Consider the following 16,975-nt stretch of genomic DNA (forward strand, 5'->3'; position numbering starts at 1 on the left):
ATATATATATATATATATATATATATATATATATATATATATATATATATATATATATATATATATATATATATATATAGTTCGTCCATCGTGGTTCGATGATGACCGCTTTGTCATCTAGGGAGCTGAGGGCTTTGCACTGGGGTTTTATGCCTCCTCCTGTGGCTGGTGAGACCTATGTGAGCCCGGAATTTTCGGCCGCACACTGGGCAGGTTATTCCAGCTGAAGCAAGTGTCCGTTTGCCTTGCTTTTCTTGTCTGGCGTTTTTCTTCTGCCAGCGTTGTTCTCTTTTCTTCAGCAACCTGTGTGCCAGTTTCACAGCGCGACGCCATGATACTCTGTCATGTGCCTCTGTCTCCCAGGTGCCTGGGTCTATGCTAAACGCCTTCAGAGAAGCTTTGAGGGTGTCCCTGAAGCGCTTTCTTTGACCACCTTGCGAGCGCTTTCCTTCGCTTAGTTGGCCATACAAGAGTCGTTTAGGGATACAGAATGGAAGATCTCTAGTCATAAGTACCTCACTAGCAGACTGGTTATAAAGTCGGCCCAAGGAGGCGTGAGTTACGGGTTCAAATTTATGTCGTCATCCACCCTCCTTTCTCCCCCCCCCACCATTTTCCCAACTGGTCTAGAAAATTGATAGAATCATAGCGTAATCAGAAAGCTAAAAGCATGAAATAGCAATAAACAAAAACAATTGGTAAAAATATTTCTAATGGCACAGATTTATTCTTGTTAGTCTAGATCTAACAGGAGAAGGGGCAAAAGCGAGCAACTGGCGCCTAAACCAGTAACCTTAGTGCAGGAGGGGGCTCGTTAGCCTTGGTTGGCTACCCATCTAGGAGAAGGAGGGGGCTCGTTAGCCTTGGTTGGTTACCTATCTAGGAGAAGGAGGGGGCTCGTTAGCTTTGGTTGGCTACCCATCTAGGAGAAGGAGGGGGCTCGTTAGCTTTGGTTGGCTACCCATCTAGGAGAAGGAGGGGGCTCGTTAGCTTTGGTTGGCTACCTATCTAGGAGAAGGTGGGGGCTCGTTAGCTTTGGTTGGCTACCCATCTAGGAGAAGGAGGGAGCTCGTTAGCTTTGGTTGGCTACCCATCTAGGAGAAGGAGGGGGCTCGTTAGCTTTGGTTGGCTACCCATCTAGGAGAAGGAGGGGGCTCGTTAGCCTTGGTTGGTTACCTATCTAGGAGAAGGAGGGGGCTCGTTAGCTTTGGTTGGCTACCCATCTAGGAGAAGGACGGGGCTCGTTAGCTTTGGTTGGCTACCTATCTAGGAGAAGGAGGGGGCTCGTTAGCTTTGGTTGGCTACCCATCTAGGAGAAGGAGGGGGCTCGTTAGCTTTGGTTGGCTACCCATCTAGGAGAAGGAGGGGGCTCGTTAGCTTTGGTTGGCTACCCATCTAGGAGAAGGAGGGGGCTCGTTAGCTTTGGTTGGCTACCCATCTAGGAGAAGGAGGGGGCTCGTTAGCTTTGGTTGGCTACCCATCTAGGAGAAGGAGGGGGCTCGTTAGCCTTGGTTGGTTACCTATCTAGGAGAAGGAGGGGGCTCGTTAGCTTTGGTTGGCTACCCATCTAGGAGAAGGAAAACTTAATTCAAGCCACTGCTGCCAGGAGCAACTGGCGCCTAAACTAGTAACCTTAGTGCAGGAGGGGGCTCGTTAGCCTTGGTTGGCTACCCATCTAGGAGAAGGAGGGGGCTCGTTAGCCTTGGTTGGTTACCTATCTAGGAGAAGGAGGGGGCTCGTTAGCTTTGGTTGGCTACCCATCTAGGAGAAGGAGGGGGCTCGTTAGCTTTGGTTGGCTACCCATCTAGGAGAAGGAGGGGGCTCGTTAGCTTTGGTTGGCTACCTATCTAGGAGAAGGAGGGGGCTCGTTAGCTTTGGTTAGCTACCCATCTAGGAGAAGGAGGGGGCTCGTTAGCTTTGGTTGGCTACCCATCTAGGAGAAGGAGGGGGCTCGTTAGCTTTGGTTGGCTACCCATCTAGGAGAAGGAGGGGGCTCGTTAGCTTTGGTTGGCTACCTATCTAGGAGAAGGAGGGGGCTCGTTAGCTTTGGTTGGCTACCCATCTAGGAGAAGGAAAACTTAATTCAAGCCACTGCTGCCTGGCAGCTATACCCAAACATTGGAACGTTTTCATGAGTCAACCCTGAGGAAAAATAAGGAGCCGGCGACCCCTTGGCAGTTTGTAGTGCATAGTATTACACCGTTAGAGCAAAGTCTATAATATGAAAAACTGTTTATTAATTGTTGTTTTAAATTGAATTCCACTTGTATGCATATTAAATACATTTTTTATCTTTAAAAGTAAAACTAAACATTTTTTTGTAAATTTAGGTAGTTTGTAGAACTGAGATTATTTAACTTCGTAATATAATTTTGAAAAAAAAAGTGTTCAGAAAAAATCTGAAACCTTCGCCCCTTCTTCTGTTAGTGAAACAGTTTCGCCGAATTCAATATTCGGACCACACATGAAAGATCAAGAAATACACGAGAAACTCTTTGCGAGAACTTTTACTCTGATACTTAAGGCAAGCTGACTACCACGGCTCAAAGTCGTAGCCTCAACTTTCTTGTTAAAGAAAAGAACTGCCCCTATTCGGGCCCTCATACCAAAGCGATTATAAGTGCACAGTAAATACTTCTTTTTTCAGAAAATAAAAAAAAAAGCAATAACAATTTACAAAGACAGTTTGTGTGGAAACACAAACTCAAAATCGCCCCCCGAAGTGGTCCACCCAGGCAGGTAAAAAAGGCAGGTTTCAATATTTTCAGAAAGAATATCAGAATGAAATTCTATCAAATGACAGAGTAAAATTGAGAAAGAATGTTGACAGATCTTTTGTGGTGCCCCAACTGTCCAGCAGACTAAGAGATATGTGAAAGTGAATGTGAAGTTCAATGTGAACCTAGTCTAACTGATGTCATATAATGATTATCCAATTGATCTAATTGTTTTGTAAAGGGTCAGACTCTTATTCAAAACCTGAAGGAAAAAAAAAACATTTCCGTAAAAAAAAAAAAACAAGGTTACAAAGACAGTTTGTGTGGAAACACAAAATCAAAATCGGCCCCCGAAGTGGTCCACCTAGGCAGGCTTCAATATTTTCAGAAAGAACATCCAAATGGAATTATATCAAAGACAAAAGACATATTCTTCTTCTTCTTCTTCTATCCAGCTTTATTGCTGCTGAGCTGTGAGCTCTTTTGCAGACTGTGCAAAGGAAAAAAAGTGTGCTGTTTTCTTCAGTTGTTCAGCACTGCCGTACAGGGTGTTGGTTATGTTGGGCTGTAGTGGAAGTAGGGTCTGCCTAAGGTGGATTAGGGAATGGCATTCAAAGAGGATATGGTTTACGGTTTCAAAGGGGTGGGCGCAGTGTCTGCAAAGGGGTAGTTGTGTGGAGTTTATTTTGTTCAGGTGGTAATTTAATAGTGGTGTGTGTCCTGTTCTTAGTTGGAAGATTGTAGATTGTTCTTTGCGGGGGAGGAAGTTAATACTGTCCAGTTTGTTATGCCTAGTTATTTCTCTGTACATGGCTCTGCCTGTGTTTCCTGACGCCCATTGGTTGAGCCACTCCTTTTTGTGATTGTTGACTAACATTGACTAACATTGACCTTAGGGTAAGGTAGTTAACAGGTCTATCTGGTTGTTCCATAGATGAACCTGCCTTTGATAGTTTATTCAGAAACAACAACATATACAGCGGCAATATCAAACAAATATGAAGGCCTTCTTGGTTTGAGCTGCGTATAAAAGATTGGTTAAACCACCATGGTTAAACTACGCCAAGAGATTGGAGGGTCGATGGGAATATTTACCAAAAAGAGATAAGAAAATAAGTTGGTGATAAAGTTAACTAAAATGTTGCTCACATTTTAAGTAGAGAAATGAAGCCATTTTTAGATGCGTAAAAAAGTGATAGACTTTAACTATCCCATTAAATGAATGGAAGTTCTAGATCCAATAGTTGATAGACTTGAACTATCCCATTAAATGAATGGAAGTTCTAGATCCAATAGTTGATAGACTTGAACTATCCCATTAAATGAATGGAAGTTCTAGATCCAATAGTTCTAAATCGTTTCAGTGAATTTTGATTTCATTTTTCATTTTTTTTTTACCTATTTGTTGATGTGGCCCGCGACACGCGCGTCGAAAGTTAAAATGGCCCGCAGGTCGAAATAGATTGAGCATCACTGGTCTATAGGGCAGTTCATCTGTTTTTGTGGCCTACGGTTAACGAGGGTGTCATGTAGCCAGCACAACGACCAACCGCTTTTAATATTCCCCAACTAATGTCAGGTACCCATAAGAGCTGGATGGATTCAGAGGCGCCCAAAGATTCCGAAGTTGAAAATCCCAGTCTTTACCAGGATTCGAACCAGGGCCCCCTGGTTCGGAAGCCAAGCGTTTTGCCGCTCAGCCACCGCTCCTCCCCTGGCCTAACTGATAATTTATCTAATTGTTTTGAAAAGGTTCAATCTCTTATTAGTTTGTTTTTTATTATTTATTTTTTATTAGAATCTTCAAGAACAAAGAGTTATTCTCCCTTCTAAAGATCCTCCCGTGTTTGTTACTATTAATAGTGAATAGTTGTAAAAGTGTATTTTTGTGAGAAAACTGCTTGCATAAGTGATTTAAAAAATTAGTTTTTTCGCTTTCAGAAAAGAAAAAAGGAGTCGTTGCATCAGAACTTTGAATGGTCTAAAATATTACGGTGTCAGATTTTTACTATCTTTTTTAGTTTACGAGATCTAAACGGGACAGACAGACGGACATACATTCCACACAAAATTTAGTTTTTTCGCTTTCAGAAAAGAAAAAAGGAGTCGTTGCATCAGAACTTTGAATGGTCTAAAATATTATGGTGTCAGATTTTTACTACCTTTTTTAGTTTACGAGATCTAAACGGGACAGACAGACGGACATACATTCCACACAACACTAATAGCGTCGTTTCCCCTTTCGGGGGCCGCTAAAAACGTGAAGAAATATTCGCTGTACACATTTTTAAGGACCGTGCTTCCCTACGTTCGATCAAACAAAAACAGCAAACGTTGGCTGTGGCTGCCGAAACTGTCAATAACTTTACTAATGCATTGCTTTTCGTAGCGATGGACAAGCTGGCAATGAACGCTAATCGTGCAGTTCTGATATTCTTCTTTGCATTGCAGCTTTTAGGATGAAGACAAAACAAGTTGAACTGACGTAATGAAGAAACTTAAAAATCAAGATATGTAATGTAAAGCCGTGTACTGTAATAACTCCCAAAATCTAAACATGTGTTGTTGTTTTTTTCTCAGTGTGTCTGTCGACTGCGAATTCTCGGCAGCAGCAACTCAATATCCAGTATCAGTTTTTTCTGCCAGCAGTCTCTCTTTCCTCAAGATGACATCTCTGACGTGTTTCTCATGATGGTCATGTTGGTTTTGGATTATGTCATTAAGGATGTGCTGTTGAGCGGCCACTATGTTAAGTTGGAAAGACTGCAACACCATGGAAACTGGTTCAAGAACAGATGACTAATTAACGACAATGAAAAGACAAATCAGAAACCAGAGGAGAGGCATTTACTACACATGTGCAGTTTGTTTGGTTTCACATGCAGTCGTTATTTTAAGATCCGCCAAACAGTCAAAGATTTCAAAGTTGAGACTTAAATCTCGAATGGATTCCTATTTTTCAGTTCATTGTGTCTCACACAAAAGAGGTAAATTCATCACCAACGCTCTCGCTAGGGACAGTTATGGAAAAAGAATGCTAGCCGAGTAGTTTGTCCATGTCTAGACTGTACAATGACGTTAGACACATGCAGTGCGTCTCTCTGAACCACAAGGAACTAAACCGATGAAGTTGAATACAATCGCAATCAACAAACCAAACACCCAAAGACACCTGCTCAGTGCCTGAGATATCTACAATTTCTTCACTAAAATACTCAGCAAATGCAGTTAATTCATGATGCTGCAGCTCGTATTTTTGGTTTCTTGCTGCTGCCAATGCTCCGTTGATCCAAACCAACGTTTTGACTTGGACGTTGGCATGTGAAGAACTTTCTGGTATTTCTTCTATCGTAAACTGGTGGACGTGTTTCACCTGCTATTTTATCGAGCGCTGACACCCACCTCAAGAAGTTCATACATTTACTCTCTTTACATTTGTTCAAAGAAACTAGAACATTTATCACATCGAAAGATAATTGGCAAAAATTTCTCCATCCATCCATCCAAGTGGCTTTTCTCTAAGACCAAAAAAATATTCTAGACCTTAACTAAATATTATAAAAAGTATTTGTGGCATTTTACGTCTCGAGACGATTTTGCAACCTCTTGTGTGACTAAAAAGGCCAATCATTTGCACTTTCATCCTTCTTTCTACTACTATTGTATATGGCATCTGCAATCCAGGACCTTTCCTTTAATGCTCGCTTTTCATATTGATCTATCCAGTGCCACTTTCTCCCCAGCTGTTAGTGTCGATTTTGAAGAGCTTTATGTCGCGTTTGCATACATCAGTATACCTTAGCAGTGGACGACCAGCGGATCTCCTGCCTTCTGTTAAATCACCATACAGAATGTCTTGTGAAAGTCGACTTTGTGGCATTCATAATAATTATAGCTATGTGCAAATGAAAACAAATCTTCACGACTAACATGCTATAGAATATTCGACAACCTTTACAGTGCAAAGAATTGCAAGCCTAGAATAAATCGTACATGGTCGGACATGACCTACAGATCTGCCTATTCTAGTTACAATAATAACATATCTTTACAACTGTACATCAGTGAAAGCACTACTTGTTCAGTTACTACACTTTATACTATTCCAATGATAGGCCTTGACATTTAGACTTAGATGACGATGCCCAAAATTTTCTTGAACATTCATTTATTCAACTCTTGAATGAATAATGCATGGGCGCACGCAGGTGGTACATGGTGGTGCACTTGCAACCCCCTGGATTCTGACTAAATCTACATCTACGTAATAAAAACAAAACATATTTCATTATAAAATAATAAAAAATTGGCTAAAACGTGGCTACTCAAAATTCAGAGGCGTGCACGTTCATGGTTGGCCAACAATTCCTAATACGCCTAGGCTAATCTACTACTACACTAACCAGTGGAAGCACTACTTGTTGATACGTAGAAGTTAATTGAATTGATGGTGCGAAAAAATGGCTAGAATTTGGCTTCTCAGAATCCAGGGGGGTGCACCCGGGAGCCCATGGTGTTGATAGTTTGTAGTTTATAGTTTCTAATATTCTTTCTACAAATAGTGAAACCTGTCTTTTTACCTGCCTGAGCGGACCTTTTCGGTGGCCGATTTTGAGTTTGTGTTTCCACACAAACTGTTTTTGTAACCTTGTTTTATGTTTTTATTTATTTTGTGTTGTTGTGTCGACTTATTGGTCACTATTAGTTAGACAACTCTCGTGTATGACATGTAGGACTACATTGTTCTAGGGACATCGTAGAGCGTAATCATTTTCTTTTTGAAGTCACGTCTGTGTTTGATTACTTTTAATATTGTTAGAGGGAAGCAACTCAAAACAAGAGAATAATTGATAACTTTAAAATCCTTTAAAAAAACCAAGTCCCTTACAACGGTTGTATTACGTATATAGGTCAACAAATCTCCATTTTCCATATACGGAAGTATGACGTAGGGAATGCCTGGTTCTTTCTCTCCAAGACCTATTAGTTCCAAAACATTTGGGTGCTCAAAGTCTTTCATAATTAAAGCTTCTTGAATGAATGCTGCTAGGTCAATGTTATGAGTCTGTGGGTCTGGAAGAAACAAATGTGAAAAACTTTTAAGCTATTGAGAGCAAAATGAAACAAGCAAAATATACAAAAATCCTTTAAAAATAACAAAGCTTATCTAAAGCGGAATAACTCCGCTCTCTTAAAACTATATTTATCAATAATGTACAAGTTATTTCCCTTACTCGATGTCAAAATAATTAATTACCAACCAATAATTAATTGTCTAATTTTTTTTTATCGATTCATGTTTTTTTAGGTACAATAAATAATTGTTTTAAGTTTCAACTTAATCAAAGAATGCATCAAGAAGAAATAGCTTTAACAAATTATTTAAGGGGACTAAACCCAACATATTTAGTTATATATGTGAATACTGAGGGATTAATTTCCCTTGTTGGTATCAAACAAAATAATTAATTATCAGCAATTCATTGAGTAATTGGTTATTTTTTTATTGATTTATGTCACAAATAATTGTGTAAGAATGGGTGTAGGAGAAATAACGTGTACACACTTTTTACCTTACGGACGAACAGACAGGTAGAAAGACAGATAGACAGATAGAGTGAGTCAGGGGCGGACTGGGTGTCAAAATCGCCCGGGCATTTCAATACAATCTGGCCCACAAATGTTTTGTATATAATGGGCATTGCATTATACCTATCCTCTAAAGCAGTGATTCCCAAAGTGGTCTATATAGACCCCCAGGGGTCTACGAAGACTTCCAAGGGGTCTACGAAAGTGAAAAAATAAATTGGAGGTCTATGAGATGTCCACGGGGGTCTACGATCATGGATGTCATTTAAGCCTAGCAAGTCTTGACTTAAATTTTTACATTCCATTAATGTAACTCTTTCATACACTAATATATTAGTTGTACCTCAGTTAATCCTTTAAATATTTCTCATGCTGCAAACTGCCTAAGGGTTGCCGGCTCCTTATTCTACTTCAGAGTGTACCCACAAAACTTTTCCCATATTGGAGTTTTAGTTACATAATATCTGTAGCAAAGATATTCAAAAAAAAATTCAGCGTGTTTGTTGATTCCAGTAATAAATATTAAATGCTATTTTAGTTTGCTAAAATTTGAATTTTAACAATAAAAAGATAGATCTCTATACATTTTAATGCTTTAAATGACTTTTTTCAATATTCAACTCACTACAGTTAGAAATTCGTTTTTAAAAAAATGTTGACGAATTTGCAAAAATGCAATACAAGTTAAGCAGGGGGTCTACCGAAAATCAGAAAACATGGCAAAGGGTCTACGAGACAAAAAAGTTTGGGAACCACTGCTCTAAAGCATTTTGTAAAGTTTAAAAATGTATCGAAAGTAGTTAGCTATGTGCATAATTTATTAGATGATAAGCTCTATTACCAAATCAATAAAGTATAACACCTGGAATGGGGAATTTCATAATGTGAAAACATTTCTGCTACCATATACATTAACTGTACATGTATTTGACATTCACTTTCAAGGCAACTGAAGATCCCCCATCAACAAGCATATAGTTTATGATTTAATAATAATAATAATAATCTTTATTATCCGTAAGGAAATTTGTCTTACAATTTGTGCATTACACCAAACAAAAAACATTATAACTATAAGAAACCAAAGTGTACATTCACACCAGACTCACTCATAATTTACATGTGACAAAGTCTATACCAGATTGTTCTTATTTAATGATTTGATTGCCAGGGGAACAAAAGAGTGTTTGTGTCTGTTTGTCTTTGCTATCGGTGTCTTGTATCTCTTTTGTGATGGTAAAATCACAAAACCTGACACAAAGGGTGATTCTTTATTTCGAGGATCTTGTTATCTTTTTTATAGATGTTTGTCTCAAACAACTGCCCAAATGGGGTTTGTTTTCTGCCAATGATTTTGCCAGCAGCATTTAGGATTCTATAAAGTTTATTCCTATTTTGAATGCTCAGATTGCCATACCAGGCAGTGATATTGAAACTTAAAATATTGCAGATGTGAGCGTGATAAAACATAGCTTTTCGCTAACATTAAACGAGGACAGTTTTCTTAGTAATCGTAATCTTTGCTGCCCTTTTTTGCTGATATAATCAGTATTTGCAGTAAAATTTAGTTTATTGTCTAGGATAGTACCAAGGTATTTAAAGGTTGCACAATTTCAATAGTCTCTCCAGCTACAGAAACAATATCATTTTCCTTCTTGTCCCTACGAAAATCGATTATCATTTCTCTCTGAGAGCAGAGCAAGAAGAGCCGCATCATCAGCGAATTTTGTGAAGGAGCTAGAACCAAGAACTATCGGATTGAAAATCATTTGTGTACAAAATGAACCACAATGGCGATGTCACAGCCCCCTGGGGCGCCCCTGTGTTAACTATGCGTTCATTAGATATAACATTGTTTACCCTCTAAGCTCTCTGTGTTTCACTCCTTGCCATTTTCTGAAGCATATGGACTTCAATTTACAAATGAAACTCTTCATCTTCAATTATTAAACTGCCCTTCACGAAAGGTCATTGGGGCGCGGTGGCAGAGTTTTTAAGCGCGTGGCTTTTGAGCCCTGGTTCGAAACTCGGTGAAGAATCGGGTACCTGACTATAGTTGGGGAAAGGTTGTTCTTTGTGCTGGCCACACGACAGCTTGCTTGTAAACCATTTGCCAAAAAAACAAAACAACAGATGACCATAACATTACCCTAAAAGAAATAAAGGCCCTTAAGTTTCTTGTTTATCGTTAAGTATGTAAAAGGTATAGACGTCTACTAGAAGCGCCCTACACGGACGTAGGGTATTTACGACAATGCATTTATATTAATATTAGACTTCAAAGTGTATAACATGTGTATTTCATTAATTATGACGATCAAAGTGCTTTTAAAGAGAATATTATAAATCTTAATTTAATTAACTGGCATCCATGCGGCCCTTTCGGTGGCCCAACTGGACCAACTGGGTACCGTCACACTGGGCAATGCACAAATGCCCATAGATCCAATCGGCCCCTAGAGTGTGTTCCTATAGCATTGAAAAAAAAAATCAAAATATCAAATGGAACTATTTCGTTGATGTTTCACCTAGCGTTCAATGTCAAAACAACAATTTAAAAAAAAAGGCAAGAAATAGATTGAATTAAATTAAGACAAACTTATCCAAAATAAAACTTTATAAAAGTGTAGATAAATTTAATAATTAGGCTTTGGTTTGAATAACCTTATTCCAACATTATATAGACTCATGACTTTGGACGTAGACTAAAGATGACCATGTACTTTCGTGTTGCAAATACTCACCCGTACTGAACACACATACAAATAAAACTAAATTGTCCATTTTTAGCGGCCCCCTGTCCGTCCGTCCGTCTGTCCCGTTTAGATCTCAGAAACTAGAAGAGAAAATGACAATCGGACATCATGATATTTTAGATCATTCAAAGTTCTGATGCAACGTCTACAAGTCAACACTTCCTCTTGTTGAATGTTTGTAAGAGCGATCACTTTGACCTTAATATCTAATGAATGAGAGAGAGACAAACAAATTTTGGCCCCGCCCCAACCCTGCTCCGATAAAAATCCTGATCAAGCGCATGTACTAATATACTCGATCGTATAGAAAATTCTAGTTTGGTGATACAGATCCAGATAATAAAAATATTAAAAGACAGTAGCGTAGACTAGAATACTGGATTTAGTTAGAGATAAAAATTTTATATTGATAATGTGTATTATTAAACTTTAGCCTATAAGTATTTGAAACATGATCACTGCCAATGTCTAACTAAGTCGGTGATCACTGCCAATGTCTAACTAAGTCGGTGACCACTGCCAATGTCTAACTAAGTCGGTGACCACTGCCAATGTCTAACTAAGTCGGTGACCACTGCCAATGTCTAACTAAGTCGGTGACCACTGCCAATGTCTAACTAAGTCGGTGATCACTGCCAATGTCTAACTAAGTCGGTGACCACTGCCAATGTCTAACTAAGTCGGTGATCACTGCCAATGTCTAACTAAGTCGGTGACCACTGCCAATGTCTAACTAAGTCGGTGATCACTGCCAATGTCTAAGTCGGTGATCACTGCCAATGTCTAGCTAAGTCGGTGACCACTGCCAATGTCTAACTAAGTCGGTGACCACTGCCAATGTCTAACTAAGTCGGTGACCACTGCCAATGTCTAACTAAGTCGGTGATCACTGCCAATGTCTAACTAAGTCGGTGATCACTGCCAATGTCTAACTAAGTCGGTGATCACTGCCAATGTCTAACTAAGTCGGTGATCACTGCCAATGTCTAACTAAGTCGGTGATCACTGCCAATGTCTAACTAAGTCGGTGACCAAATGTTCCTGAACGTCTAGTCAGTTGTAACTCTTCAATACACGCTGGACGATTGTATTTCTGTTCGACATAAAACGACGCAATCCAAATTTAATTTTTATATGAATAGATTTTTAAAAAATTATAACGATCAAACCAGAATTTTCCTGATGTGGCAAAAAGCTAGTGTTTCTTTTTCTAAAGATATACATAAATTGTCCAATTTCTTGGAAAATCGTTATAGCCGTTTTCGGAATCCGTGAATTAGCAAGCTGATAAGATGATTGTAATAAAACGGAGACATATTGTTTTGTAGATATTGGAAGGCATTATATTGGAACCTAAAGAAAAAGTAAGAAATGAACAGAAGTTATTTGGGAGAGATTTTCAAGAAATAAAATAAACAATGCCAGTTAACTATTTCAAAAAGATCACTTTTGCCAACCGAGCTGTGAGCACCTACATGTGAGACAAATTTAAGGTAAGTCAAACAATAAGCTCATCTTGTTTTAAAGGTTTTCATTTATATGCATATAATAGATGTGTTTATTTTGGAAAAAAATAACTAGATCATAGAATAACACTGTTTACCACCATGACGAAGGCAACATTACATTTCAAAAGCACAATATTCGGAAGATGGAAACTTGGGTCTAAACAATATTTTTCTTGCACAGACATACGACAGCGGAGTTTCCCGCTTCTCCATGAAAGAGTTCATGCATGAATAGCCTTTGTTTTTTTTTTATAGTCAACATAATTTGTATTCAAAAGTCCGAAAGAAGAGATTGCGTCTACTTTACAAATGCGCCTACTTTACCAAATGGCCTACTTTACAAATGCGCCTACTTTAACAAACGCGTTTACATTACAAAAAAAAAAGTATTTATTTTTTCTAAAACTTGCCTTTGACTGTTTTAACAGCCACTTTCATGGGTTCCTTGTCAGATGAAATTTGCAGCATCCCTTCGTAGACGCATCCAAAATTACCTGAAATGTATTGCAGAGATTCCGGGGATTAAGAATATTTCTAGATGACATGATTTTAGAATAAGCTGATAATTAAAAAGTTCCTTAGATTCAAGTGAAATAAATCTTCAGAGCTAGATTAGCAAGAAAATAAGCAATCTTAGCATTGTAGATTATAGAAGTATATATCTAGTGTTCTATAGCACACACGTTGTTTAAATAGAGGATTACGGATGCATGTATCAACTAAATTTTCCATTTTAATTAGAGTTTATAGAATCTATATGGTGATTGGTTTGTCAACCCGCCCCTTGCTCTGCAAGCCAATGGAAAGAAAGAATAGATCTACTTATGGGAATGAGCAAAAGCACGTGAATACAGCACGTGCAAGCCTTTAGTCTTGTTTTTCTAATCATTTCATCTGATTATCTTTTGTACTTGTATCATACAGTCTTTCTTTTATGAATGTAAAACTTTTATGAATGCAGAACTTTTATGAATGTAGAACTTTTATGAATGCAGAACTTTTATGAATGTAGAACTTTTATGAAAGAAGAGTTTCTAGAAGAAGAAATCTTCCTTGCAGCACCTAAACATGACAACATCTGCAGCTCGTAAATGGCTTGGCCAGATCACTGCACTCAACTTTCGCACCCGAAGATATTCACTTTTATTAGAAAACTCTGAAACATCTATTTTCTTTTTATATATACATATATGTATTTGGACAGTTGGTCAACACCTATTTACCCATTGAAATAAACTGAAGTTCGCAATGAAAACCAAATAGTACAATTGTCCCTGAGATTCAAGTGTTCCTGGTCTCAGTTGATGTCATCGCACCTGAACCAAGTGTTTTTTACTGGTCATCAATGTCTCTTACCTGAACCAAGTGTTTTTTTACTGGTCATCAATGTCTCTTACCTGAACCAAGTGTTTTTTTACTGGTCATCAATGTCTCTTACCTGAGCCAAGTGTTTTTTTTACTGGTCATCAATGTCTCTTACCTGAGCCAAGTGGTTTCCCGAAGGTCAGTTTGTCCAAAGTAATTATTAATGTCTCTAGATCTTCTGTTTTTACTTGATCAACTATTGAACTTAAAATTGTTTTCAATGGCTGCATGCACAGATCAACTTTAGATCCTGAAAGAACATTTCAAACAAAATCAACATTTGTAAGCATTGTAAATACATCTGGAAGAAACAAAGGACGCACTCAATCTTTCAAATCTATTTAGAAAATTGAATATCAAACTAGATCATGACTATTGTAACATACAAAAAAAGTTTTTTAAAAAGACAATTCCTCCTTTATAAAGCCTAGACAGTTTTGTAAGAGTGATTACCCTACTTTGTATAACTAATGAATGATAGGTATAAAGAAAAAGAATATTTTTAACCCACCCCAAAAAAAAAATCCTGGTCAAGCGCATGTATAAATCTACTATCTACTAGGAGTATTTGAAATTCTTCTTAGATGATACTGTTGGCACCATAGCAACATTAAAAGACTAGCCTAGACTAAAAAATCTGGATCTAGGTATATGGAGTAGACGATTCTAGTTTGTTGATAGATCTCGGACGTCTAGTCATGTATGAACTCTTTCATGAAGAAGCGGGAAACCCCGCTGTCGTATGTCTGTGCAAGAAAAATATTGTTTAGACCCAATTTAATTTCGAAAAATTATAACGGTCAAACCAGAGCTGTGTGGCTAATCAGCTAGTTTTTGTTAGTAGTTTTTCCAATGATTTGCAACCGGATAAGAGGAATCGTACAAATGTAATCCACTATGAAGTCTTTATCTCAATATCATAACGAGGCGCAAGAAGAAATGTCGTCAATGTGATTTTTGTCTTTGCCGTTAGAGGAGACAATCCATGAGTCCGAGACACTCTCTGAGCTTTTCATGCTCAATCTAAGGAATGTTTGAATATTTACTTAACCCTCAGTGCAGGAGAAACTCACGGCCATCCAATGTTGATAATCCCATTACCTAAGGGGTAAAGGGGTGAACTCATGATTTTTATAAAGATACCCCCCATTCGTAAGTCCAATAGTAATGTTTCTATATCTCTTACTAAACATTGTGTGTGTTCTAGAAACTTCTAGTGCAATATGTAATTAAATTCTCGGAGTGTTAAATCTCAAATAAAAAAAAAGAATAGGATTTGAACTGTATACTACTCATAAACATGCCCCATTAGCCACTAGACTGACCAACTAGTCAGGTCCCACTAGCCACTAGACTGACCAACTAGTCAGGTCCCACTAGCCACTAGACTGACCAACTAGTCAGGTCCCCCTAGCCACTAGACTGACCAACTAGTCAGGTCCCCCTAGCCACTAGACTGACCAACTAGTCAGGTAATGTCAGCATCGAGTTGGGTATAGCTTTCTAGTGGCTACCTGGTTTGATCATTTATAAAAGTAGGCTACATGGATAGGTCAACAAAAGGCTTATCATTAGATGCAAGATCAATCATTGCAATTGATCATCAATAAGGATGAAAGAGAACATATAGCATATAATGTTGCACATTTAACACTTTCTCAACATAGAACATCGGAGATATTATACATTAAAAAGTACTAAAGATATTGAGTTGGACCAAGACTATTTTACCCATCAATCTCAAAATATGAACAAATGATCACAAAAATACCGACAAAGTTCTTCTTGACAGTTTTTTGGTCATTTCTGTGTCACAGGCTTTCAATGAATAAACTCGAACACCTAGTCACTTCTAGTAACTAGACTGAAATATTGACATCACATTAGTGACACTATCTTCTTACTATCACTGGTTTCATGTTAATGTCCAACAAGAATGTCCAGTACATGTGGTTCTAGTACAAATACTTAAGATGACTTAGTGAACTAAAGATATTTCTAACCTATTCACCATAGATATAGACAGGGCGTCTTGATCTAGTACAAATACTCAAGATATAGACAGGGCGTCTTGTTCTAGTACAAATACTCAAGATATAGACAGGGCGTCTTGTTCTAGTACAAATACTTAAGATGACTTAGTGAACTAAAGATATTTCTAACCTACTCACCATAGATTTAGACAGGGCGTCTTGTTCTAGTACAAATACTCAAGATATAGACAGGGCGTCTTGTTCTAGTACAAATACTCAAGATGACTTAGTGAACTAAAGATATTTCTAACCTACTCACCATAGATATAGACAGGGCGTTTTCTGAATTGTTTCCGTCTATAATGAATAATACAATTAATACTGACTATAAGGACAACTAATAAGACAAGTCCAGCAAGTAGTCCAGACAAAAGTGGAACATTGATCACTGCTCTTGAAGCCTGTTGCTCAAGCCCATCTTGGACCACGTGACCAACTGTCTCCCTGTAATTGCCTATCTGGACAATGACAGGCCACTGCAGTTCCATGTCTTCCGATGAACTTGTGCTAATGTTTGCATTAGATGTCATGTTGATAGTGTTCATGTCATTTGTCCTCTTTGTTGTGTGAAGTGTGACATCCTCCAAAGGCCATTCAGTTTTGTCTCTCAGCTTGAACTCGTCCAGGTGAAGCAGACTACACTCGAGAGAATCATTGCTCACTTGCTTCACCTTGCACTGCCTGCTGCCAATGGAAACAGTGATGGGAATGGGCCAAGTTGGAATATATTTACCCTGAAATAAACATTGGTACAAAATGTGAATATAGGAATTAATGTCAACGTATTTGTTTAATGACAACTATTGAATACTTCCCATGGTGGATGCTTTCTGTTAAAACATTGTTCGAAGATTGATCAGTGTTTCCCAAACTTTTGACCTATGTGTACCCCATCTATAATGTTTGTAATGCTGAGTTCCCCTCTCCCACCTCATTTGAACTCATGAACAGAACATAAGAAATGGGTAGTTTCAAAAATCAGCATAGTTAATGAGATGCAACGCGTA

At 38.2% G+C, this 16,975-nt stretch overlaps 1 protein-coding gene across 5 annotated transcripts in view; it reads right to left on the minus strand.

Annotated features, from left to right (window-relative positions):
• LOC106054183 (hepatocyte growth factor receptor-like) overlaps positions 1–16,975 on the minus strand; it is a 191,692-nt gene that overhangs the window by 45,108 nt on the left and 129,609 nt on the right. For all 5 annotated transcript variants that reach the window (XR_008777362.1, XM_056025509.1, XM_056025507.1 and 2 more), the window contains 4 exons: positions 16,228–16,702; positions 14,051–14,185; positions 12,981–13,064; positions 7,606–7,790 (listed from right to left, as the gene is read on the minus strand). Coding sequence is in view for 4 of the 5 variants with exons in the window: in XM_056025509.1 (XP_055881484.1) it covers positions 7,606–7,790; positions 12,981–13,064; positions 14,051–14,185; positions 16,228–16,702 (879 nt within the window). In the remaining variant the exon portion in view is untranslated. The remainder of the gene's footprint in view (positions 1–7,605; positions 7,791–12,980; positions 13,065–14,050; positions 14,186–16,227; positions 16,703–16,975) is intronic.

This window comes from Biomphalaria glabrata, chromosome 4 (assembly GCF_947242115.1).
Source record: "Biomphalaria glabrata chromosome 4, xgBioGlab47.1, whole genome shotgun sequence".
In the NCBI taxonomy this organism is placed as follows: domain Eukaryota; kingdom Metazoa; phylum Mollusca; class Gastropoda; family Planorbidae; genus Biomphalaria; species Biomphalaria glabrata.